Source organism: Amphibalanus amphitrite, unplaced genomic scaffold, assembly GCF_019059575.1.
Source record: "Amphibalanus amphitrite isolate SeventyFive unplaced genomic scaffold, NRLGWU_Aamphi_draft 002399F_arrow, whole genome shotgun sequence".
Lineage (NCBI taxonomy): Eukaryota > Metazoa > Arthropoda > Thecostraca > Balanomorpha > Balanidae > Amphibalanus > Amphibalanus amphitrite.
The window spans coordinates 1-27351 of record NW_024883847.1 but is presented as its reverse complement, the minus strand read 5'-3'; the positions used below and the strand labels follow the sequence as shown (position 1 = coordinate 27351).

The 27351-nt window shown below is 52.8% G+C and overlaps 2 protein-coding genes across 2 annotated transcripts; one reads left to right on the top strand and one right to left on the bottom strand.

Annotated features, from left to right (window-relative positions):
- Positions 1 to 1561: 1561 nt before the first annotated feature.
- Positions 1562 to 6196, top strand: LOC122376921 (murinoglobulin-2-like; the record flags this gene model as incomplete). Its single annotated transcript, XM_043356907.1, has 1 exon — positions 1562 to 6196. A coding segment is annotated over exon 1 (4635 nt), but the record flags the coding sequence as incomplete, so codon positions are not given.
- An 81-nt stretch (positions 6197 to 6277) lies between these two features.
- Positions 6278 to 10690, bottom strand: LOC122376920 (murinoglobulin-2-like). The gene has a single exon (XM_043356906.1). It carries the CDS (start codon positions 10295 to 10297, stop codon positions 6278 to 6280), a length of 4020 nt encoding a protein of 1339 aa, XP_043212841.1. The 5' UTR covers positions 10298 to 10690.
- Positions 10691 to 27351: the final 16661 nt, after the last annotated feature.

Sequence of the window (27351 nt, the reverse complement as noted above, 5' to 3'; positions counted from 1 at the left end):
GTGGCCCGTGGATAGTCATCTGAATGGATGATGCCCTGTGACGTCACGAGAGTTCTTAGTTCTTTTTTCAACACAAGGTGTCAAATAGATGTAGTCGAAGGTACTTAAAGTTTCACGTTGATGCGTCCAGCGGTTTAGTAGTTATTGGAGAAAAACGAGAAGGGGGCTATGAATAGTCCCTCCCCCCCCCGCCCTGCAAGTGGGGCGCAGGATAACTCATGAACTTAGACGCCCGAGGACCTATTTGTTTTTAGGAGATGAATAAAAGTGATGCTCAGAGAGGTACTGTAAACGGTGAGTCCAAAGTTATCTGTTGTATTTGAGATACCTGCGAAAAGCCACAGACGAGGGCCCTTTGCCCCCCCCCCCTCCCCTCTTCAACGGGCCACGGGTTATATGACCGACCGTGCGAGGTATTCCTGTTGTCTAACTATAAACACGGCTATTGATTGTTGTGTCGGCAGTCTTCCCGGAGCCGGTATGGACGAGACGACAATCGAGGATGACATCAAGCGGCTCAAGATCACCGTTGTCGGCGACGGAAACGTTGGCAAGACCTGCCTGCTGTACGTCTTCAAGAACGGCAGCTTTCCCGACAGCGACCAATACGTCCCCACAATGTGAGTGCCGTGGGCGTAACTGCCTGTACAGACGGGGCGGAATGTCCGAGCCAGTTTTTACGGACGTCAAAGGCGCCTCCCCCTTCTCTGATCTCATTTAATAGGTATCTAGTATATTTGCCAGAAACGGAGTACCACCCCTGAGAAACGGTGCATAAACGACACTCGCTTCCCAGGTGCCCCTTTTTCGTATGGAGGCGCCCCTGTCAGCTTCATAGGCGCACGTCTTTCCCATGAAGGTGCCCCTATGGGCACCACAGGTGCCCCTGTTTCGCATTGAGACGCCCTTACGGGCTACATTGTCGTCCCTCTTTCTATGGGCCTCAGATATTGGCCTCAGAGACGTCGCTCTTGCTCATACAGACTCTTTGGCATTCCCTATGGCCTTCAAAGACGCCCCTCTTTTGCAACTTAGTGCCCCTATATTAAGCCTCAGAGGCGCCCCTTTAGACCTCATAGGCACCACTCTTTCTCATGCAGACACCCCTGCAGGCCTCACGGCCCATTAGCCGATAGTGCGCCCTTGGGAACGGCGACCCTATGACAGTTTGTTCGCACCACTCTGTCTTACTTTGAGGTCAGGTTAGCTGGATTTTCATTTTTTGGTATATTGTTAGACTGATGAGGGTGTTGTAAAAGTGAAACATTTTGGACTGTGCAGAGGTATGTTATGACCTCATAAGTAGTACCCGAATCTGACCTGACCTGACCCGAAAATGCGGTTGGTGTCACAAGAATAAGAGGTTGAATAAGAGGTCAACTATCGGTAAGCCAGTTGCAGTGTTCGCTAATGCTGAAATCGTCCACACAATGATGCTCCCGGAGATAATTATATCTATGACCACGTGAATGATGCAACAAACACAGCGGGCTTGCCACGCGCTCCGTTGACCATCCGACAGATCGCAATGGGGTGATGGTCGCCTGATGACCGCCTGATGATGACGATGGTCGCCTCCGTTGACCTTCTGTCGCGGCTGACCACAGGGTCGCTCGACGGCTGTGACAGGCTGGCCGTCCCCGACCGTCAGCGCGGCCAGGATACACGTGACATTTGCAGGGTGACCGTCACGTCAGCGCAGCTCACCGGTGACACCGTCCGTCACACCCGCGTGGCGAACGAGCTGACCGGGCCGTACTGGCACCTCACTGTTCCCCGCGCGATCGGAGCGGCTGAACATGGCGTGCCCGAGACTGCCCCCATCGCTGCTGCTGCCACTGCTGCTGCTGCTGCTGCCCAGGCCTCCGGTGCCGTCTCCTACGCGATCAGAGGCAAGCTGCTGGTGGCGCCGAAGGTTTGGCGAGCTGGATCCGAGGAGAGGGTCTGCGTCACCGCGTTCGACATCGACTTCCGGAAGACGGAGGAACGACGAAAGAGGATCGGTTTCAGTCGTGTTGGCCGTGGGGACCTGCTCCGAGACATTAACTTGGATAAAGCGATCAGAAACACTGAATTTAGTACCGCGATCAAAGACAATAAAATTGATAACAAGTTCAAAGCCACGCAAGACCAGCTATCCGATCATCCGCGTGAAGAGGCCCGGCTTCCACTGCGGCTTACCCGCAGTAGACGCCAGGCAGCCGATAGGAAGCCAGCACGGTCGACCATCAGCAGTGCTCCCTCCTCGTCACAATCGGCGGGAACATCACGCCGCGAAGTTACCGTTTCCGTTGGCTTCGCCAACAGCGAGATGGGCAAAAGTGTGTTCGAGAAGAACGAACAGATACCGGTGGTCCATGAATTCATCAGCTCTTGTTTCGACGTGTCGGTGCCGGACACTTTAAGGGCAAGCTACATTTACCTGAAGGTTGACAATGACTATGCAGCATGGTCTAAGGTCCGCGTTGAGCCCAAGGTACTAGTAACTCTGGTGCAGACGGACAAGGCCAAATACCGACCTGGCCAAACGGTCAAGCTGCGAGTTCTCTCGCTTCGTCAGGACTTCACGGCACTCGACGATACTATCAAGGAGATTTGGATAACGGCGCCCGAGGGCGCCCGGCTGGCGCAGTGGCTCGACGTTCGGATGGACGTCGGCCTCGTGCAGAAAGAGTTCCAGCTGACCCAGGAGCCGCCGCTGGGCCGCTGGACGATCCACGTGCGCCGCGATGACGGTTCCATCACCAAGCAGTCGTTCGATGTAGAGGAGTTCGTGCCTCCCAGATTTGAGTTGAACGTCAACGTGCCTGGAGTCTTTTTCCGTGACTCGCGAGTGCTCACTGTTAAAGTCTGCGCCAAGTACACGTTCGGAAAGCCTCTGGTGGCTGCTGATGTTCGCCTGCTTATCACAAGTAAGGAGCCGAATGCATTTCGACAACGGACCTCAGGAATGGGCCAGAACAAGTATTCACAGAAGACTGACGGTCAAGGTTGCACATCAGTCCACGTTTCTATCTCAAGACTTCACAGCTCATCGGATATTCCTCGTCATATAACGCAATATAAAGTATCGACAAACGTGACTGAAGCAAGTACAGGCATCAGCCAACTAGTAGAGATGACTGTGTCCGTCAAAAACACTAAACTGTTTAAGGTAATCAAGGACGAATCACCCAAGTTTATCAAACCAGGTTTGGACTACTATGGGACGGTCCGTTTTGAAAGACAAGATAGCTCCCCAGTCACAAACGAACGAGTAGAAATCTGCCACACCGTCTATTATTATCGAGAAACAGCAAAGTGGTCCTATAAACATCCGCCCATTATGAAAAATGCTAACACTGACTCCTTCCGTGAGAAATGCAGCATCTACCGGACAGATAACTCGGGGAGAGTGATCTACGTCGTCCCGGCGCAGAACAACGAGCTCGCCTACATAACACTCAAAGGACGCACCCTGGGAACCGAACAGCGTTTTTCGCTGCCCCTGGTACGCGCCTGGTATTCTCCGAGAAAATCGTTTCTGCTTATTGACGCCCGGGGTGTGCTGGGTGGCGTCAAGTGCGGTCAGACAGTCACAGTCGACGTAAAGCACAGCGCAGACTTCCGTGCCGAAGTCATGCGCTATTTGGTGCTGGCGCGCGGCGACATTGTCAGTGACGGGCCGGTGCACTCGAACTCAGTGAGGATTGTGATCAACTCCCGAATGGCACCTTCGTTCCGTCTTCTGGTGTACGCTATCGGCGACCAGAGAGATGAAGTGGTCGCCGATTCCAGAGTCATCCGCGTGGCACCTTGTCTTCCAAATAAAGTATCGGTGTCGTGGAGCGCGGCGCAGGTCAGGCCAGGGGACACCGCCTCCCTGACGGTCACTGGGTCGCCCGGCTCGCTCTGCGGAGTGGACGCGGTGGACCGCAGTGCCCAGCTGCTGGGCACCTCCAACACGGTCAGCGTCGGCAAGGTGTTCAGTCAGGTGTCACGACTGATTATAGGGGAGAAGGCACTGCCGAGACTGGTGCAACCTTCCTACAAGTATTGCTCGGGAGTTCCCATCAGATACATATCCAGTAAGAAGCCATCATGTCCGCCTCACCTTACAAGTAATCCAGGACGCGGCCGAAATACGATTGGCGTGGAGATTCCGTATGTAGAAAAGAGAATTGAGGCTTACATGGATGAACGCGAAGATTCAGTAGCTGCCTTCGACATGGCGGGCCTTCTAGCGGTGACCAGGCTAGATCTACAGACGCGGCCTTGTGTTGAGCGCATCGTTACCGTTACGAGGTACATATACTGCTATCCAAAGGATGTTAAGCACGACACTGGAGTTACAATGAATGGGGATGTCCAGGCAGAAACGAATTTAGAGAATTCCGGAGCAGTGTCACAGATCGAAGGCGACAGTTCTCTAGACACTCGGAACACACGAGGAAGTTCAATTTCGACACAAGGTGAGAGCCATGCATCACCAGCAGCTTCAAATGTGATAGCTGCAGATAGCCAGGCAGATAGCCACAGTCAACGCCGTGATATAATTGGTGTACGTGCTTCGCCAAAAACGTCGTCAGCCATCCAACGTTCTGTGGCGAGGAGTGATAACGAAATAATGGGAGTCTCTCGCCCGAAGAGCATCTCACGAAAGGTTGATATCGACACGCAAATAACAAAGGTTAAGACTGAAGATGAGACATCCGAATCGATCGAGCCGGTCGTTCGATATTTCTTCCCCGAAACGTTTATATTCCAGCTGCATGCTCTAAATTCATCGGGCCAGATTCGGCTCACTCAGCAGCTTCCTGACTCTATTACCAGGTGGATAGGCTCGGCGGTTTGCTCCAATCGCCAAGTGGGACTGGGACTATCTGGACAATCATCAATAAAAGTATTCAAACCGTTTTTTGCAGAAATAAATGTGCCCTATTCGGTAAAACGTGGAGAGCTACTGCAGCTCAAAGCTTCTGTCTTCAATTTCCTCCATACACAGCTTTCGGTGGTTTTGCGACTTGAGGAAATTCCCGGCGTGCAGCTGCAGGGCCAGCGTGAGAGCGCGCTGTGCGTTGGCACCGACCAGCCGTCAGTGAGCACGTTCCCGGTGCTGTTCACCGAGCTGGGCCAGCGCAGTCTGGTGGTGTCCGTCAGAGCCACCGGCGCGGCGTGCGGCAGGCCCAACGACATCGGCGTCCAGAGTGATGCTCTAGTGCGCGACATCCTGGTGAAGCCAGAGGGCTTTCCGCAAGAGGAGGCTCTGACGGAACGAGTCTGTGCAAAGGAGGGTGGCTCCAACACGCATGTGTTCGAACTGGGCTTCTCGCCGCGAGTGGTTCCCGGCTCGTCGCGGGCGGTGGTCTCCATCTGCGGCGATCCTCTTGGACAGGCCATCACCCAGCTGACCGGACTGGAGAGCCTCGTCAAGGTGCCTCATGGGTGCGGCGAGCAAAACATGGTCTATCTTGTTCCCAACATCCTGGTCCATCAGTACATGAAAGCCAAAGACATTCTCAGTGCTGAGCTGAAGAAGAAAACTGTCGATAACATGCTGAGCGGCTACCAGCGGCAGCTGAGGTATCGCCACTCGGACGGCTCGTACTCGGCGTTCGGAGAGAGCCGCTGGCGCCGCACTCAGGGCTCCCTCTGGCTGACCGTGTACGTGATGCGCTGGTTCGCGGTGGCCAGCAAGCTGGTGCCGATCGACGCCGAGGACCTGGCCGCCAGTCGCCGCTGGGTGGGGCAGCACCAGCGCAGCGACGGATGCTTCAACCGTGTCGGCTGGCTGTACGACAAGGCGATGAGCGGCGGCGTGGCCGACGGCGGCCGGCTGGCGCTCACTGCATTCACCGTGTTGGCGCTGCTGGAGGCCGATTCGGGCTCGGCGGCGCTGCGCCGCGCTGTCCGCTGTCTGCGCGACGGCACGCCCAGCGGCCTCTACGCTCAGGTGCTGGTGGCGCACGCCCTGCTGGAGGCCGGTGAGAGGGCGGCGGCGGAGGCGGCCGTGCCAGGCCTGCTGCGTCGAGCCGTGCGCGGCGAGGACTCACTCCACTGGCGTTCGGGACGTTCCAGCCGCTGGAGCGGCAGCAGCGCGCTGGACGTGGAGATCACCGCCTACATGACGCTGACGCTGCTGCGACTGGGAGGCCACGAGACGGACGTCGCCGCGGCCGTCCGCTGGCTGGACCGGCGCCGCAACGGCCACGGTGGCTGGTGTCCACGCAGGACAACGGTGGTGGGCAGCTGCAGCGGCCGCAGCTCGGCCTGCTGGTGCAGCAGCCGTTGCTGGCCGTCACCTGGAACTGGCGTCGGAACGTGTTGCCCAGGTGACGGTGACGTCCACCTTGTGCGCCTTCAGCTCGTTGGAGCGCCGCTCGACAGCCACCAGCGCCGACAGCGCCACCACCGTGTCCTGCGTGGACACCCAGCCACCGTGGCCGTTGCGGCGCCGGTCCAGCCAGCGGACGGCCGCGGCGACGTCCGTCTCGTGGCCTCCCAGTCGCAGCAGCGTCAGCGTCATGTAGGCGGTGATCTCCACGTCCAGCGCGCTGCTGCCGCTCCAGCGGCTGGAACGTCCCGAACGCCAGTGGAGTGAGTCCTCGCCGCGCACGGCTCGACGCAGCAGGCCTGGCACGGCCGCCTCCGCCGCCGCCCTCTCACCGGCCTCCAGCAGGGCGTGCGCCACCAGCACCTGAGCGTAGAGGCCGCTGGGCGTGCCGTCGCGCAGACAGCGGACAGCGCGGCGCAGCGCCGCCGAGCCCGAATCGGCCTCCAGCAGCGCCAACACGGTGAATGCAGTGAGCGCCAGCCGGCCGCCGTCGGCCACGCCGCCGCTCATCGCCTTGTCGTACAGCCAGCCGACACGGTTGAAGCATCCGTCGCTGCGCTGGTGCTGCCCCACCCAGCGGCGACTGGCGGCCAGGTCCTCGGCGTCGATCGGCACCAGCTTGCTGGCCACCGCGAACCAGCGCATCACGTACACGGTCAGCCAGAGGGAGCCCTGAGTGCGGCGCCAGCGGCTCTCTCCGAACGCCGAGTACGAGCCGTCCGAGTGGCGATACCTCAGCTGCCGCTGGTAGCCGCTCAGCATGTTATCGACAGTTTTCTTCTTCAGCTCAGCACTGAGAATGTCTTTGGCTTTCATGTACTGATGGACCAGGATGTTGGGAACAAGATAGACCATGTTTTGCTCGCCGCACCCATGAGGCACCTTGACGAGGCTCTCCAGTCCGGTCAGCTGGGTGATGGCCTGTCCAAGAGGATCGCCGCAGATGGAGACCACCGCCCGCGACGAGCCGGGAACCACTCGCGGCGAGAAGCCCAGTTCGAACACATGCGTGTTGGAGCCACCCTCCTTTGCACAGACTCGTTCCGTCAGAGCCTCCTCTTGCGGAAAGCCCTCTGGCTTCACCAGGATGTCGCGCACTAGAGCATCACTCTGGACGCCGATGTCGTTGGGCCTGCCGCACGCCGCGCCGGTGGCTCTGACGGACACCACCAGACTGCGCTGGCCCAGCTCGGTGAACAGCACCGGGAACGTGCTCACTGACGGCTGGTCGGTGCCAACGCACAGCGCGCTCTCACGCTGGCCCTGCAGCTGCACGCCGGGAATTTCCTCAAGTCGCAAAACCACCGAAAGCTGTGTATGGAGGAAATTGAAGACAGAAGCTTTGAGCTGCAGTAGCTCTCCACGTTTTACCGAATAGGGCACATTTATTTCTGCAAAAAACGGTTTGAATACTTTTATTGATGATTGTCCAGATAGTCCCAGTCCCACTTGGCGATTGGAGCAAACCGCCGAGCCTATCCACCTGGTAATAGAGTCAGGAAGCTGCTGAGTGAGCCGAATCTGGCCCGATGAATTTAGAGCATGCAGCTGGAATATAAACGTTTCGGGGAAGAAATATCGAACGACCGGCTCGATCGATTCGGATGTCTCATCTTCAGTCTTAACCTTTGTTATTTGCGTGTCGATATCAACCTTTCGTGAGATGCTCTTCGGGCGAGAGACTCCCATTATTTCGTTATCACTCCTCGCCACAGAACGTTGGATGGCTGACGACGTTTTTGGCGAAGCACGTACACCAATTATATCACGGCGTTGACTGTGGCTATCTGCCTGGCTATCTGCAGCTATCACATTTGAAGCTGCTGGTGATGCATGGCTCTCACCTTGTGTCGAAATTGAACTTCCTCGTGTGTTCCGAGTGTCTAGAGAACTGTCGCCTTCGATCTGTGACACTGCTCCGGAATTCTCTAAATTCGTTTCTGCCTGGACATCCCCATTCATTGTAACTCCAGTGTCGTGCTTAACATCCTTTGGATAGCAGTATATGTACCTCGTAACGGTAACGATGCGCTCAACACAAGGCCGCGTCTGTAGATCTAGCCTGGTCACCGCTAGAAGGCCCGCCATGTCGAAGGCAGCTACTGAATCTTCGCGTTCATCCATGTAAGCCTCAATTCTCTTTTCTACATACGGAATCTCCACGCCAATCGTATTTCGGCCGCGTCCTGGATTACTTGTAAGGTGAGGCGGACATGATGGCTTCTTACTGGATATGTATCTGATGGGAACTCCCGAGCAATACTTGTAGGAAGGTTGCACCAGTCTCGGCAGTGCCTTCTCCCCTATAATCAGTCGTGACACCTGACTGAACACCTTGCCGACGCTGACCGTGTTGGAGGTGCCCAGCAGCTGGGCACTGCGGTCCACCGCGTCCACTCCGCAGAGCGAGCCGGGCGACCCAGTGACCGTCAGGGAGGCGGTGTCCCCTGGCCTGACCTGCGCCGCGCTCCACGACACCGATACTTTATTTGGAAGACAAGGTGCCACGCGGATGACTCTGGAATCGGCGACCACTTCATCTCTCTGGTCGCCGATAGCGTACACCAGAAGACGGAACGAAGGTGCCATTCGGGAGTTGATCACAATCCTCACTGAGTTCGAGTGCACCGGCCCGTCACTGACAATGTCGCCGCGCGCCAGCACCAAATAGCGCATGACTTCGGCACGGAAGTCTGCGCTGTGCTTTACGTCGACTGTGACTGTCTGACCGCACTTGACGCCACCCAGCACACCCCGGGCGTCAATAAGCAGAAACGATTTTCTCGGAGAATACCAGGCGCGTACCAGGGGCAGCGAAAAACGCTGTTCGGTTCCCAGGGTGCGTCCTTTGAGTGTTATGTAGGCGAGCTCGTTGTTCTGCGCCGGGACGACGTAGATCACTCTCCCCGAGTTATCTGTCCGGTAGATGCTGCATTTCTCACGGAAGGAGTCAGTGTTAGCATTTTTCATAATGGGCGGATGTTTATAGGACCACTTTGCTGTTTCTCGATAATAATAGACGGTGTGGCAGATTTCTACTCGTTCGTTTGTGACTGGGGAGCTATCTTGTCTTTCAAAACGGACCGTCCCATAGTAGTCCAAACCTGGTTTGATAAACTTGGGTGATTCGTCCTTGATTACCTTAAACAGTTTAGTGTTTTTGACGGACACAGTCATCTCTACTAGTTGGCTGATGCCTGTACTTGCTTCAGTCACGTTTGTCGATACTTTATATTGCGTTATATGACGAGGAATATCCGATGAGCTGTGAAGTCTTGAGATAGAAACGTGGACTGATGTGCAACCTTGACCGTCAGTCTTCTGTGAATACTTGTTCTGGCCCATTCCTGAGGTCCGTTGTCGAAATGCATTCGGCTCCTTACTTGTGATAAGCAGGCGAACATCAGCAGCCACCAGAGGCTTTCCGAACGTGTACTTGGCGCAGACTTTAACAGTGAGCACTCGCGAGTCACGGAAAAAGACTCCAGGCACGTTGACGTTCAACTCAAATCTGGGAGGCACGAACTCCTCTACATCGAACGACTGCTTGGTGATGGAACCGTCATCGCGGCGCACGTGGATCGTCCAGCGGCCCAGCGGCGGCTCCTGGGTCAGCTGGAACTCTTTCTGCACGAGGCCGACGTCCATCCGAACGTCGAGCCACTGCGCCAGCCGGGCGCCCTCGGGCGCCGTTATCCAAATCTCCTTGATAGTATCGTCGAGTGCCGTGAAGTCCTGACGAAGCGAGAGAACTCGCAGCTTGACCGTTTGGCCAGGTCGGTATTTGGCCTTGTCCGTCTGCACCAGAGTTACTAGTACCTTGGGCTCAACGCGGACCTTAGACCATGCTGCATAGTCATTGTCAACCTTCAGGTAAATGTAGCTTGCCCTTAAAGTGTCCGGCACCGACACGTCGAAACAAGAGCTGATGAATTCATGGACCACCGGTATCTGTTCGTTCTTCTCGAACACACTTTTGCCCATCTCGCTGTTGGCGAAGCCAACGGAAACGGTAACTTCGCGGCGTGATGTTCCCGCCGATTGTGACGAGGAGGGAGCACTGCTGATGGTCGACCGTGCTGGCTTCCTATCGGCTGCCTGGCGTCTACTGCGGGTAAGCCGCAGTGGAAGCCGGGCCTCTTCACGCGGATGATCGGATAGCTGGTCTTGCGTGGCTTTGAACTTGTTATCAATTTTATTGTCTTTGATCGCGGTACTAAATTCAGTGTTTCTGATCGCTTTATCCAAGTTAATGTCTCGGAGCAGGTCCCCACGGCCAACACGACTGAAACCGATCCTCTTTCGTCGTTCCTCCGTCTTCCGGAAGTCGATGTCGAACGCGGTGACGCAGACCCTCTCCTCGGATCCAGCTCGCCAAACCTTCGGCGCCACCAGCAGCTTGCCTCTGATCGCGTAGGAGACGGCACCGGAGGCCTGGAGCAGCAGCAGCAGCAGCAGTGGCAGCAGCAGCGATGGGGGCAGTCTCGGGCACGCCATGTTCAGCCGCTCCGATCGCGCGGGGAACAGTGAGGTGCCAGTACGGCCCGGTCAGCTCGTTCCCTCGCCACGCGGGTGTGACGGACGGTGTCACCGGTGAGCTGCGCTGACGTGACGGTCACCCCTGCAAATGTCACGTGTATCCTGGCCGCGCTGACGGTCGGGGACGGCCAGCCTGTCACAGCCGTCGAGCGACCCTGTGGTCAGCCGCGACAGAAGGTCAACGGAGGCGACCATCGTCATCATCAGGCGGTCATCAGGCGACCATCACCCCATTGCGATCTGTCGGATGGTCAACGGAGCGCGTGGCAAGCCCGCTGTGTTTGTTGCATCATTCACGTGGTCATAGATATAATTATCTCCGGGAGCATCATTGTGTGGACGATTTCAGCATTAGCGAACACTGCAACTGGCTTACCGATAGTTGACCTCTTATTCAACCTCTTATTCTTGTGACACCAACCGCATTTTCGGGTCAGGTCAGGTCAGATTCGGGTACTACTTATGAGGTCATAACATACCTCTGCACAGTCCAAAATGTTTCACTTTTACAACACCCTCATCAGTCTAACAATATACCAAAAAATGAAAATCCAGCTAACCTGACCTCAAAGTAAGACAGAGTGGTGCGAACAAACTGTCATAGGGTCGCCGTTCCCAAGGGCGCACTATCGGCTAATGGGCCGTGAGGCCTGCAGGGGTGTCTGCATGAGAAAGAGTGGTGCCTATGAGGTCTAAAGGGGCGCCTCTGAGGCTTAATATAGGGGCACTAAGTTGCAAAAGAGGGGCGTCTTTGAAGGCCATAGGGAATGCCAAAGAGTCTGTATGAGCAAGAGCGACGTCTCTGAGGCCAATATCTGAGGCCCATAGAAAGAGGGACGACAATGTAGCCCGTAAGGGCGTCTCAATGCGAAACAGGGGCACCTGTGGTGCCCATAGGGGCACCTTCATGGGAAAGACGTGCGCCTATGAAGCTGACAGGGGCGCCTCCATACGAAAAAGGGGCACCTGGGAAGCGAGTGTCGTTTATGCACCGTTTCTCAGGGGTGGTACTCCGTTTCTGGCAAATATACTAGATACCTATTAAATGAGATCAGAGAAGGGGGAGGCGCCTTTGACGTCCGTAAAAACTGGCTCGGACATTCCGCCCCGTCTGTACAGGCAGTTACGCCCACGGCACTCACATTGTGGGGACGTATTGGTCGCTGTCGGGAAAGCTGCCGTTCTTGAAGACGTACAGCAGGCAGGTCTTGCCAACGTTTCCGTCGCCGACAACGGTGATCTTGAGCCGCTTGATGTCATCCTCGATTGTCGTCTCGTCCATACCGGCTCCGGGAAGACTGCCGACACCAACAATCAATAGCCGTGTTTATAGTTAGACAACAGGAATACCTCGCACGGTCGGTCATATAACCCGTGGCCCGTTGAAGAGGGGAGGGGGGGGGGGCAAAGGGCCCTCGTCTGTGGCTTTTCGCAGGTATCTCAAATACAACAGATAACTTTGGACTCACCGTTTACAGTACCTCTCTGAGCATCACTTTTATTCATCTCCTAAAAACAAATAGGTCCTCGGGCGTCTAAGTTCATGAGTTATCCTGCGCCCCACTTGCAGGGCGGGGGGGGGAGGGACTATTCATAGCCCCCTTCTCGTTTTTCTCCAATAACTACTAAACCGCTGGACGCATCAACGTGAAACTTTAAGTACCTTCGACTACATCTATTTGACACCTTGTGTTGAAAAAAGAACTAAGAACTCTCGTGACGTCACAGGGCATCATCCATTCAGATGACTATCCACGGGCCACATCTATAGGGGAGAGCGGGTAATGGCGACACCAAAGCACTTTCCACCATAAATCAACTATTTAGTAAAGTTTAACCATGTTTTTGTTCCATTTGAAAGCCAACGAAACAGACCTTGAGATGGCATCCTGCTTTAGTGCGGCAGATAATCAATGAGACGTTGAGCAGTAGCGGCGGAACACCTTCGATTAAGGGGGGCACCGCCGACTTTTGGTCCCATTCTTTCCATGCAACGCCCATAGGGCTAATGTTAAAATGCCAAAATCAAAAGGGGGCACGGTGCCCCGGTGCCCTCCCCGTTCTGCCGCCGATGACGTTGAGAGCCTAACGAAAAAAGTAGTTTCAATTTTACGTGCAAAAAAGCATGGGGTAATGCCGGACGAGAAACAATAGCAGTGGCCAGCCCAGAAATTACAGCAAAAATTCTGAAACGGCGCTTGTATTCAGCAGCAAACAGTTCAGTGGCCCCACGAACGGATCTCTGCCTCTCTCCAAGGCCTTCGCGTTTGTTATCGCTTCTGAAGACCACAGGGCCATGTCTGTTTTCTTGACATACTTACGAGACGTCTAAAAGCATAACACCTTGTATAAATGATTGCTTTACCTTGCATTGTACCTATATTATATTTCGCATGCAACCATAGCATGCTAGATATGTTGCAAAAACGTTTCATAGGTATGATTTCATACGTATGATTCGAGATAATGCCGGACGCGTGTCCGACATTACCCAGAGGTCAGTCATGAGTTAACTAAAAAAAAAAAAACATGCATGCAACAATCAATGTGTCACGCACCTCCCACACTCGGTAGTCGCTGGAGAAATCCTATATTGAGGGCGATTACGAAGCAGCGCTTCTAAAAATGACTTCTCGCGTTAGCATATTCAGCAGAACAAGCCATAAATTAGTAGAGTAGAAAAACGCACTTATCGATATAAAGATTAAAATAATGGAGCTATTTTCTGTTTCATATCAAGCTTGCAGTCGGAGTTTCTTCGGCAGATCGCTCCTCCGCTCAAGAATTTGCGTCTTAAAATGTAAAAGCTGTATATACCTACTGAAATTACGCACTGCTTTCAGCAGGGCACTTCGGCTGCAAGCTTGAAACGGAACAGAGTATAGCACAGATAACAGTAGTACACCTTTTTGCGTTAGCTTTTGACCATTGGGGCTTGGGCAAAACATTTGTACACATTCGCCATATAGATGGCGCTTCAAATGGGCGGTTGGTCACAAAGAATCACCATTGTGCAAAACTATTTGGCGATCCTCCTCTACAACTCGACATTGAGCGAATGGTTCAACATTGTGCAAAACAAATCGTCAATGGTCGAAACTATTCGTCATTGAGCAGCCGGGAATTCATGATTGGCCAAAACCGTCTATGCATATTTCAGCATTCAGAAAAACAGATCAGCAATGATCGAAACAATTAATCGCGCCACAATTAATCCGTGCACTGGCGGCCGCAGGGGGCATGGAGCAGCTCATGGGGCCCAATCCTTGCCATTTCCCTCGGCATATAACCGAGTGGATGATGGAACAAGCACACTGGGCGGCCGGTAAGTGTTCACTGGACGAGACCGGCCTCAGCCTGCACACTCAGCGTATGGTTCGGCTGAGGCCGGGAAGTCACCATGTTTCTTTGGGCGTAAGTCCCACACCAAACATGTAAACAACACCTTGCGCTCATTCTACTCGTAAGTCAGGTGAACGGTATTGCCCTGGGGCTCGAAATGAGATAGGCCTCATAAATTGGCGAAACCTTGCCCTCATGAGAGAGACAGATGACATAGTGACAGATGTGCATAGTGTCCGTCAGGTTCCGCCATGAGGACCGTTTGTTTATTCCGGATGCGCCGATAGAGAGCTCGTCTTTGAATAGGCGAATTCATTGAAGTTTTTGTAAAGTGCCCGTTGACCAACGTAGGCGTGCTAGGTTGTAATGGTATGGTGCATTGATGGAAATGACTTCAATGAATTCATTGAACATATTAAATTCAGCTGTGTGTTGTAGGTAACACATTGCAAGCAAAAAAAAAAAAACGCGAAGGGGACACATTGTTTTTTTTTCTTGCTGACCAAAATGACGTCGTAGGCAATTTAAAACCAAAGTCCAAATCAAAATATGTCGGCTGCATTGATTGGTATCGCTCGCCGGTTAGATAAACGTATTGCATTTAATGTTGCTGAACGTTTAGAAAGGCCTTAAATTAAATATTCATGATATATTTAATATGTATTTAATATGAAAATTTAATTTTAAGGCCTTCGTAAGCGCTCAGCAACACTTGTCACTCGATATACTTAATCTGTCCCGCATTGCATATAAGCCTGACTGACAAATGACAAATACGTACTGTTCCATTTATAAAGATTTTATAACGAACGGCTGACTTATTGCTTAGAAATGCCCTAAATGTTCATGCTCAAGTGTTGATTGGTCGATGTGTGTTAAGTCCATTTGAAAAAAAAAACTAGCCCAGATATCCATTTATTCTGTTTTAAACATTGCTGAAGGGATATCATATATACCCGTTTTTCGGGCTTAGCCTAACCAAATAAAACACCGTTTAATTTACCCTAACGAAACTTAAGCTAACATTTTTGATCGTTTAATTGCAAGTTAGCCTAAATCTGGCTTATGCTGATATGAAGGGAATATGAAGGAGCCGTTGAAACACAGCCCCCGTTCACGAGCCTCAGAATTCCTTTACCGTGACGTCACGCGGGCGGCAAAAATCCCTTCACCCCATAACGATCTATACAAATGATGCCGAGTTTTGAGCTGGGCTGACGACTAGGTTAAGGACTAAAATATTATAAAAAACATACTTTTTGACTCAGTGAGGTTTGATTTTCCCAAAACCGGGCCTCAATAGGTCGAATTCGAACGAACCAAGCATTAATTTTGCCTTTTAGATGAGGCCTGCAAATTTCGATGAAGTTTTTTCTCGTGAAGGAAAAAAATAGTGCTACCAAATGCGTCTTGCGCCGCTTTTGCAAAAGTTAGATACTAACGCCATTTTCTATCAACAATATGCAAATTTATTATGATTTTGGCCAAACCGAATGGCGAACATTCACTTAACAATAGCAAGACTTCTATGAGGTGCATTGTTTTGGCGAGTGATCTAAAATATGCTTCAAAAATACCACTGGAACTTGGTATGCCTCATACTGCACTACCAAAGGAACTGAAGACTTGTATCTGAGCCACTTTGAATACAAGATTATGGACTGAAGTGTGAAAAAGGCTGTGTTATGCCTTTCAAGAGAAGAAAACATGCCAGTATTGGTCTTTTTAGCACAAATATTTATTTCTAGTGAATGTTAATAATGTGTAAAATCATACAATGTTGAAGTTCACTTGGTACGAGAACAATCAACAGATCACCAAAGCAAGGGACCTGGTTGACTGGTCTTGTTGAGTCCATTTTTTACATTTCTCTCATCCAATAAGTACCTAGATAATTGAGTAGAGTATTGCTACTATTATAATTTGTGGTTGATACCTAAACATAGAACATTGTGAGCAACTGTCAGTGCTGCCGCAACGCGCAAATGAGCAAGCACAAGTGCTACAGTGACATGAATCATGATGAATGTATTTCCAAGGTGGCATGTACAATAAATGTTATAAGGGTGGAGTATGTTCTTTTATGAAATGGAAATCATTTAGAGATACAAAACATCACATGATTCAGAAGAATATTGGTGAGCTGATGATATTTAATGTTCATACTTTAACAGCACCCATAAAAATCATTTTCATTTTGTTGAGCAGTGCTCTTGAGATAATGGGTGACCTGGACGGGTCAAGTAATTGAGTTGAGGAACTATGCTAAAATATGAATACAACACTAAACATTTTCAGCACAAAGAACCACCACCTTCTTCGTCCAAACACACATCTATTTTTGAATGCATATTGCACACTCAGGAAACCTTAAGGTAAGGTTGAAGCTGAACTGCAGGTTTATTAGCTATGTTAGACTGTGCCCACTGCCCACAGTTCCTTGCATAAAAAGACCAGTGAGAGATGGAGCTCTAAATCATTGAATTCACTTAGAAACATGGTCTGGCACATTTTGCACAGCTATTTCAATTTCATATAATCCAGCCAGCAAAAGATATATTGAATGTCATATGGAAACCATGAATAATGAATGTGTACTGGAGCAGCCAATCTGCAAAATATGGAAACTTCAACGAGATCTTGTTGGTGCGGGCTTATTCAGCTGGTGCGGTTTTGGTGTGGTGCGGAGCGGATTTGGCTAATGGCTTGGTGCAGTGCGGATTTAGTGTGGTGGGTAGGTTAAGGTGGTAGGTTTTAGGTTGTAGGTTTAATATTGTAGGTTGTAGGTAAGGTTAGGCCAGGTTTGGTTAGGTTTGGTTTGGTTTGATTTGATTAGCAAGCATCTCTGGGTAAAGCGCATCTCCTTCGTTGCAAAAACAAGTGTGACGCTTGCTTAACGACTACCACATTTTTTCTAATGCATGATTTTATTAGATTTTACAATTTAAAACATGTCAAAAACTGTTAAGAGGCAAATGGTGTACATTACTCAGACCATCACTTTGTCAATATAGCCAATGCAGCACTGTTATGGGGCTAATTGCATATCTGATGGCCATGCTCAAGGCAGTATATACCGCCATGCTCAACCCAAATTTAAAAACATTCGTAGCTGAATAAAAATTTCATCACTCATCAGCATTTCAATTTCATTGCAATTGTGCGATACAATCCAACCTCTGAGAAGTATGCGCATCCGGCTGACCTTATCCTCACTTCTGTATGGAAATATGAAATTGCAAAATTAATTACTGTATTGAAAATCGAGATATTTCAAGCACAGCTCTTCATCGGTCGATTGTAATTATTTACACACATAACTATGTGTGTAAATAATGTTATGTTAATGTTAATGTTAATGTTAATGTTAATGTTATGTGTGTAAATAATTACAATCGACCGATGAAGAGCTGTGCTTGAAATATCTCGATTTTCAATACATTAATTAATTTTGCAATTTCATATTTCCATACAGAAGTGAGGATAAGGTCAGCCGGATGCGCATACTTCTCATGATGATTTTCCTCAGAACGCTTAACCACTTACAATCCAACCTCTGATGAACAGACACTATAAAGGAACATAATGACAGAAAACCTGGTGATATTATAAGCGATCTGATAAATAAATCTAAAGCCGTCTTAATCCTCAATAGCCCGATCTAAAATCGCAAATTTGCCCATTATCACGGACGACGGTGAAAACAGGGCGCCTGGGGCGATTTGATCAAGGTTCGTTAAATTTACACGTGATGTTTGGGATATAGAAGGCCCATAGAGCGGGAGAAGTTCCAAATGTCACGTGACTAATATGCCCTCCGGCGCCCTGTTTTCACCGGCGTCCATTATCACTACCTATTAAAAGGCAAAATACGAGAGTGCGGCAGGTATGCATAATTGCCTCGCATTATAAATGTCTCACGCAAGTCATTTATGTATTCGCAAATGGCTACCAAATCGCTACCATATTATGTGACGTCACCTGGGCGGCAAAAATTCTTTAGTGAACTAACCTTATTAGTAAAGTAATCTTGGTTAGTAAAGTAATCTTGGTTGAAACAGAGCCAGAAAACTTCGCCACGGTTATCATGCGACCAGCTGAACTTTCCGCAGATTGGGAGACACTGCTACGGAGTTGAAGAGGCTAGTCCACGGGCGTAATTCTTTTTTCCAATCAAAGGAAGGCGCTATACGGAGTATATCCCAGTGCGTCATTGTCAAGTGACTTACGACACCTTTATCCGGCCAGCTGTCTGCGTGGTGTAGTGGTTGGTTAGCGCACTCGCCCCGTGTTCCGAGGACCGAAGGTTCGAATCCCGCCGGCGGCTGAAATTTTTGGCGCGTTGTGGGTTTGTAGGCTGTAGGTTAGGTCAAGTTAGTTTAGGTTAGTTTGTTAGTTTTTGTTTGGTTTGGTTACAAAGAAGCATCTTCAGGTATAGTGCCTACCTTTGGTTGGAAAAAAGAAACACGCAGTCCATGGATGGCTCACGCCGCGCTACATTTATGAACAGGCATTAGTGACGCAGTTTCTGAGTCCACGGGTCCGGCACTAACATCAAATTCGGTTGATACGTTCAGAGCATATTCCCAGGAATATTCACCGCGGACGGTAAATTTCCCGAAAATGGTCGTTCGGAGTCGTTCCCGGATTTAATAGGTGTTCTCTATGTGATGCCACAATGCGTGCGTGGTCCTCGGCATCAGTATTTCGGCTCGTGGGTCGTTCACATAAATCTGAGCAAATGAGGGTGGCTGGTCTCCGTTGGCTTCGAGTGGTTTAAGTCGGTCCCGCAGTCCGCACCACATGTACACGGCACGTACCCGCCGGTGCCAGCAGGCTGTGGTACCCGTCACGGCTCACGCGCAGACATCGACGACAGGGCCAGCGCCGAGTTCAGACTTCAGATGCCTGGAAAACTGACGGAAGGTACGCGTTTCCACACCGTCGCCAGCCCAAAGATGGCGCAGCACAGGTGGCGGGGCCGGCACGGGGTCAAGGAGGACCTCCCCCAGCCCACCCACCCCACAGCAGAAGGTGGCACGCTCACCCAACCACCGTAAGGCCGCACGCGCTACGCCAGCCTGCAGCCGCTCCCCTAGCATCATAGCATTAGTTTGCACTAGAACACACAGGGTGTAACGAAATTATCCGGACATCTATTTTTTCGCCATATCTGCTCGCACAGTTTCTTGTTTAATGTGGAAGCTGGAAAATTGGATGAATGCATATTATCACAGACGGTGTCTCGGTCTAAACTGTATTCGAGCCGGCCAGGTAGCCCCCGGGTCACAGAGGCAACGCCACCACGGTTCACATACGAGTGTCATGAGCGCATGTCACGAGCGCAAGTACGCGTGCACCGGCGCGGCGGCCGCCAGCTCAGCTCCATGACACTCCTCCACCCCGAATACTTGCACAGCATGGACAAACAAATATGCACCTCACAGAACAAATAACAACTGAAACAAAACGCCTACTCATAGCTCGCCACGTATCGGTCTGGGGGCCGCAGGGTGGACCGGTCTCTCAGCCGGTACCGCGGCGCGCTGGGAGAGGGTGCGGACGGCGGGACGGTGGTCACACCCGGCGCGGCACCGCTCCGGTCAGCCCTGGCGGCGCCGGAACAGGCGGCCGGCCAGGAGCAGGCGCTCGATCAGGAGCCGGCAGCCGGTCGGGAGTGGAGGCCAGTTGTCCGGGAACGGGAGCATGCCGTGCAGATGCAGCGGCGCTCTCCGTGACCGGATCAGGAGCAGGTATCGGTGTTACTCTGGAACGGAGAGGATCGTTAGCGACATGCGGAACAGCTGAATATCGCTCACGAACCTGGTCGGTGTGCCGCACAATCACCCTTCCGTCATTTAGCTCCACAGTGACCTTAACTCCCTCTACGAACACTACACGACCGGGCGCCCACCGACAACGTTCCAATCCCTGCAATCTATCGACAGCAGGCATACACAGGGTCACCCGGGTTCAGACATCGTTCACGGGCATTTCGATCACGGTACGTTTTGAGCCTCCTGCTGTCTCCGTATACGCTCCTGCCTATCTGGTAGCACACCATCTAATGAGTGCGTGGCACACGACCCAGAAATAATTCGGCGGGCGTACATGAGGTCGTGGTATGCGGTGTTGTGCGGTACCTAAACAGAAATCGAGAGACCTTGGTCTTAATGGACCCCGAGATCTGTTTGTACAACCCGTTTTTGAAGCTTTGCACGCTTCTTTCGGCTAAGCCGTTTGATTTGGGTGATAGGCTGGGTGTCGTTAAGTGCCTGATCCCATTTACACTGCAAAACGTTTTGAATTGCTGTGATACAAAACACTGGGCGTAGTCTGTCACTAGCACTGTTGGCACTCCCCAGCACGCAAACGACGCTCGTAATTTTTCAATCGCGATCAGTGAGTCGGAGGAACGAGTTGGGTAGACGTCCATCCATTTGGAGTGGGCGTCGACTATCACCAGAAACATCTATCCGTTAGCCGAGCAATAGTCTACATGGACTCGCTGCCAGGTCGAGTCGGCCACTGCCAAGGATGCAGTGGAGCGTCAGGGGCCCTGCCCTTCAGTTCCTGACACTTCACACAACACTTCACGATATCACGAATGTCGTCATCGATTTTTGGCCACCAAACATACATTTTAGCCAACATTTTGGTTCTACACTCGCCAGCATGACCTTCATGTAATAACTTTAACATGGCACCCCGTCCCTGCGGCGGGACCACCACTCGTGACCCCCACAAAACACAGCCATCCTGCGCACTCAGTTCACCTATACGGGACCTGTACGGCTGAAAATCAGGGCTGAGGGAAACACTATTGACATCTGGCCAGCCATCTCTGACATATCGATGTACCGCTGACAACACGGGACCCAGAGCGGTCCACCGCTGTATCTGGGAACACATTCACTGGGGATGAGTCGATGAACTCAAGTAAATGGACAGTCTCAGCCGGAATTGGAACGCTCGAACAAGCCTTCTCGCACGAAGGCAGCCTGCTAAGCGCGTCACAGTGGCCTTGCTTAGATCCTTGCCGGTACTCAAGGTGGTAGTCGTAGGCCCCAAGCATCAGAGCCCAGCGGACCATCCTAGGTGACGCCATCACGGGCAAAGGTTTCTGCTCTCCTATGAGGCCTATGAGAGGCTTATGATCTGACTGTATAGTGAAAGTTCGCCCCGCTAGGTAATAGTGAAATTTCTTAACGCCGGTCACTACAGCTAATGCCTCTTTATCAGTCTGTGAGTATCTAGTTTCGGTGTCATTCAACGTGCGCGAATAGAAGGCCACAGGTCGCTCGCCCTGTGACGTCCGCTGACTCAACACACAGCCAATGCCGACCGGTCCCGCGTCACAGGCGAGAACCACCGGAAGGGCGGGATCAAAATGGGCTAGTACAGGAGGGCTAACTAGCATCTCTTTGGCTTTCCGAAAAGCAGACTTCTCTGCCTCAGCCCACTGCCAGGGCTGATCTGCCTTTAGAAGACGATAGAGCGGAGCCAAGACACTCGCCAGGTTCTCAAGGAATTTCCCATAGTAGTTGATTACTAGCCACTTACGCAGTTCCTTAGCATCCCGCGGTTCCGGGGCACGGACAATCGTGGCCGTTTTCTCGTCGGTGGTCTCCACACCACGGCTGCTTATCCTAAGCCCCAGATAGGTCACGCTGCTGGCGCCGAAGCTACATTGGCCTTGTTGACCCTAAAACCCGCTTCCTCCAGCCGTCTAAGAACCTGCCGGAGGGCCTCGTCATGCGCAGCGGCATCGACACCCGCGACTACAATGTCGTCCAAGAAGACCCCAACGCCAGAGATACCAGCCAGGACAGTTTCCAGCGTCCGCTGGAACAGCGACACTGCACTCGAATAGGCGAAGGTCAACCGAAGGGGTCGAAGAAGAAGACTCCTCGGGGTGTTTACCGTGAGATACTCGCGGGCCTTTTCATCTAGCGGAAGCTGATTATACGCGTTTTTCAAGTCGATCTTTGAAAATATGGTACATCCCGACAGTTTTGAGTACAGTTCCTCCACACGCGGCAAGGGATACTGCTCTGCCTTAGCAGCCCTGTTGACGGTCAAGCGGTAGTCCCCACACACCCGTATTGACTGACCCCCAGCCTTGGGGACAACCACCAAGGGAGCCACCCATTTGCTGTGCCGTACCTGTTCCCAGAGTCCGCCACGGATCTGGTCCTCCAGCTCGGCGTCCACAGCTTCCCTGAAGGCCAGCGGTACGGTGCGAGGCTTGAAGAAACGAGGCTGGACGTCCGGGTCTACGTCGATGCCGACTTCCCCGCCTCGATAGCAGCCCAGCTCCTCCTTGAAGACGTCAGCGAACTCGTCCAGGATGGGCTGCACACGGGTCTCCGCAGTCACTCGACAGATGGAGGGCCAGTCGAGCCTGATGTGTCCCGGCCAGTTCCTGCCGAACAGCCAGGCCCGCCACCTTCGACTACGATGAGAGGTAGTCGCTGAGCCTGTCCGCCGTACTGAACGTTCACTGCAGCCTGCCCCATGACTGGCAGCTGCTCACCGCTGTAGGTCTTCAGCTTCACCGAACACGGCTCCAGCTTCGGCCCTCCACAGGGCCAGAGCTGCCGAAACCCGGCGTCAGAGCAGACCGAGAGAGTCGCCCCGGTGTCCAGCTCCATCTCGACCTTCTGACCGTCGAGCGCTACCGGCACCATCAGCGGCGGTCGCCTGACACCGAGGCCGGTCCGGACGGTGAAAATGCTGTACACCTCCTCACCGGTCCCGGGACTAGAACTCCTCGGTTGCGTAGTGCCGTCCTCTCTGCTACCCTCCTGCGCGTCCGACCCTTGTAACGCGTCGCCATCAGCCGAGACATGGCGGAGGTGCTGCTGGTTCTTCCTGCAGGCAGCTCGGACGTGACCCCTGGCCACAGCTGTAGCACACCTTATCGATGAACGGGCACGTGTCCGGCTGATGATACCTCAGGCACCTGAAACAGCTCGCCGCCGTGCTGTCACCTGGCCCGGGCGTCGTCCTGTCACGCTGAGAGCGCAGCCGACCACCAGCTCTGGAGTCCGCTGCGCCGCACCGCCGTCCCTGTAGCCGGCAGGAGCGCGGGCAGCACCGGCACCCCTAGAACTGCTACGCAGCCGCAGCGGACCCCGGGCACCAGTCAGCCGATGAACGGAGGCTCATCTGCTCGCTGCTCAGCACCGCCGCTGACCTCAGCCGCACTCGCTGCCGCCGACTCGTGTGCCTGGGCCAGCTGCTCCGCCGACTAGAGCGTCAGCCCCGGCTCACTGAGAAGCAAGGTTGCAGCAACTCGTTCCGTATGCCACAGACCAAACGGTCACGCAGCATTTCATTAAGGACATTAGGTGAACGAACAGTCTTTAGCCAGCTTACGAAGCCACGCTAGAAAATCAGCAACTGTCTCACCGTCATTCCTGAAGCACGAATGAAACCGGAATCTGGCCACTATTTCAGATTTATCCGGCTCGAAGTGACTTTGCAAAACGCTGACCAGCTGATCGTATGTTTTCTCACTTACAGTGGCTGGAGCAATAAGATCTTCCAGCAGACCGAACGTTTTTGCGCCGATCGCACAAAGCAGCACGGCCCGCTTCTTTGCTTCTTGATCATCCCGATATCTTGCGCCACAAAGTACTGATTTAACCGCCGCGTATAGCACCGAAGCACTCAACGTCCGCATCGAACTCGGGCGCCCTGCCCGCCATCGGCGTATTCGAGCCGGCCAGGTAGCCCCCGGGTCACAGAGGCAACGCCACCACGGTTCACTACGAGCGCCCCCAGCACGGATGTCACGAGCGCAAGTACGCGTGCACCGGCGCGGCGGCCGCCAGCTCAGCTCCATGAGACATATCTGGTATCTGCTCTCAACTCAGCAGTGACCTGACCTTGCGAAATGACTCTTGCTCTGAGTAGAGTCGAGTCGCCAACGGTTTCATTTGATAGTTTCGTTCAAGGAAGTGGAGAGAAGGGAGTACAGTTCTCGTTTCGTAGTAAGACTAAGTGTTGGTGGCATGGTGGCATGAGCCAGGAGCTGGTCTGTCAGCAGCTGGACATCAGCAGCAGCCAGTAGCACATCTGCCTGAGGCGTAACAGACTGGGACTTGGTGGCAGACTCAGTCCGGCCTCGATCGCAAAAGGCGCCCTTTGCCAAGTGGTGAGAAGAGTTGTCAAGATAGCGACAGGGAACCGCAAACAGACTCGAATTCTTACCAAGGCAGATAATAAGAGGTCCCACATAAGATTCACCATTACCCGCCCTTTAGCTTGGTTTTGCTGCCCTTCAAACTGAAAAAGACAATGAAATTGACGGGAAAACAACAGTCCACCACCTTTGGACTCAGGCCAGGGCGTGTCCACTGGTCGAAGGAAGAGATGAATGAGGTGGCCTGGTCGGATGGGAAGCCGTTCGAGCTGCGATATCCGTTGAGCCGTCAAATTGACATGTGTGGGCTGCCAGCAGCTCGAACGGCGTCGCCCGGCGTCAAACATCCGGCCAAAATCTAGACCTGAAGCATCAGCTGCTGTGTAATATTCAAGCTGTTCATGACGCCACAGAAAACGACTATCAGTGAGAAGTATTACCGGCGCAACATCTTGGCTAGCGATTTGTTGAGCCACTCAACCAGGCTGCACAGGTGGCTCAGTTTCTGAACGTGTACTGATGCCTGATTCAAGCCGCGCAGTTTTCATGCGGGGCGGCGCACCACCATGAAGTCCCTAGCAGAATGATAAGTGATGCCGAGAGGACCTATTTTTCTTTTCAGCTTCACTGGGGGGCCAGCGGCATCACTGCGGGGGCTACGCCCCCCCCCCTAGCATCTCAGAGGAAGCCCTGGGGGCCAACCATGTGTTTTGCCCCCCCCCCCACCCCCACACCACTTTTTACTCGAGGCCTCTCGTCTAGGACGTGGTCACCTTCCAGAATAAACAAACTCGGTAAAAATAAGTTCCACGAATCCCCACGCACAGAGTCCAAGGGACCCTTGTTGATCCAAGGAGGCCCTCTATCCATACTCGTCAGCGGGGCCCCTGGAACTGATGCCCTGAGAGGCGCTAGTGGATCTGAGGAGGCCCCAATATCCACACTGGTCTGGGGAGGCCCCCGACACTGGCGGTCTGAGAGGCCCGTCTGGCGTCTATCCACACTAGTCAGAGGAGGTCCCTGAGACTGGTGGTCTGGGAGGCCCCCCCCCCCATCCACACTAGTCAGAATTGGCCCCTGACATTGGTGTCGGATCCCCCTACCCTCACTAGTCAGAAGAGGCCCCTCTATCCTCAATAGTCAGAAGAGGCCTCTGAGACTGATGGTCAGAGAGGTCCTAATGAATCTGAGGAGGCCCCTCTATCCACACTGTCCTAGGGAGGCCCCGAGACTGATGGTCTGAGAGACCCTTTTATTTATACTAGCCACAGCTGCACAGGAGCCCCCTGAGATAAATGGTGTGAGAGACTCTTCTATTTATACTAACCTAAGGGGCCCCTGGGATTGATGGTCTAACCAGGCCCTTATATTATACTGGCCGGAAGAAGGCCAATGAGACTGATGGTCTGAGAGACCCTTCTATTCACACTGGCCAGGAGGCAATCGAGACTGGTGGTTTGAGAGGACCTATACATAAAAGGCAGAGGGGGCCCATGAACTTAAGGGTCTGAGAGCCCCTCCTATTCATACTAACCAAGAGACGACCCTGAAATTAATAATCTGCGAGGCTCTTCTATTCATAGTATTGACAAAGGCAGCAACTCCACATGGGCGTGGCTATTCTGTGTCTCTAGTCACAGAGAGTTAAAAAGAAAACATACATCAGGGTAAAATGGGAATAAAATTTTCCGTCAGAAATCACACACCACGCACACACCAGGCACTCAATGCACACGCCATACGCAATCAGATCACCGACAATAACAGCCTCTCGGAACCCTATCAGAAGTGCGCCTTTACTGCTTTCTTAAAACTGTCCGGGTCGAGATCTAAAAGGGCAGCGGGCAGCTGGTTTAAAAGCGCGGTCGCTTGGTGTGAAAAGGCCCGCTGCCCAGCCGCAGTGCGCGAAACCGGGGCCGTAGGCGACGGTCATTCCGGGTGGTGCGGTCACCACTGGCCCGCGACCCAGCGTTCGTGGCGAACAGTGAGGCGAGGACGGTCGGTTCACCGCGCACAATCACACCGCGCGCGACAGTCACCGCTGCGACCCGGTACATGTCACTGGCCGATTTGAGGCGCAGGTCATCCCCCGCGCGAGATACGTGGTCGTACTTTTTGAGGCCGGTAATAACTCTTGTAGCGAAGTTAATAATTTTGAGAAGTCTGGCACAGTTATCGGCAGAACAGTTTCCGTAAACAGATATGCAGTATCTCACGCGCGAGATGACCAACCCCTCAACAATAGTTTTCAGTACGTGCTGCGGGAGGAAATGCCTCAGGTGGCGGAGACCGATAAGGAGGCCGGTACAGTGGCGAACCACGTCATGACGTGTGCGTCCCAACTCAAATGACGGTCAAACAGCACGCCAAGGTTTTCGACTGTCCGGCTCTCCCGAACAGCCCCACCACCGACCCGTACGCTGACAGGGGGGAGGTACGGGGTGTTCTGACGGGTGCCGAGGAGAAGGATTTCAGTTTTGGACGCGTTGAGTTTTAAGCCATGGCATGGAACCAAGCAGACAAGGTGGAAAGGGTAGATTCCATGCGTTGGATGAGGTCAGGAAGATTGGCTTTGACATCGGACAACAGGATTTGGGTGTCGTCAGCGTACTGAGTCAATGGGCGTCCGGTGCGTGCAGGCTGAGGTCGTTAGAGAAGGTGGTGAATAGGAGAGGACCAAGGACGGATCCCTGGAACACTCCCGTGGTGATAGGAAGGGGATTTGAGACATACATACCAGCCAGAGAAAGCCCCTGGATTGATGATCTAAGAGGCTTCTATCTAAGTTGCCAAAGGGGCCCCTGAGACTGACGGTGGCCAGAAATGGCCTTTGTGACTGATGGTCTGAGAGGCCCTTCTATTCAAACTAGGCATGGGAGGCCCCTGAATAATAGTCCGAAGTCTCAGATACCTCCTCTGACTAGTGTGGACGTGGATAGCCTCTCAGACCCTCAGAGGCCGGTATCCCTCAGAGGCCGGTATGGGATATTAGAGCTAAGTGAGAGCT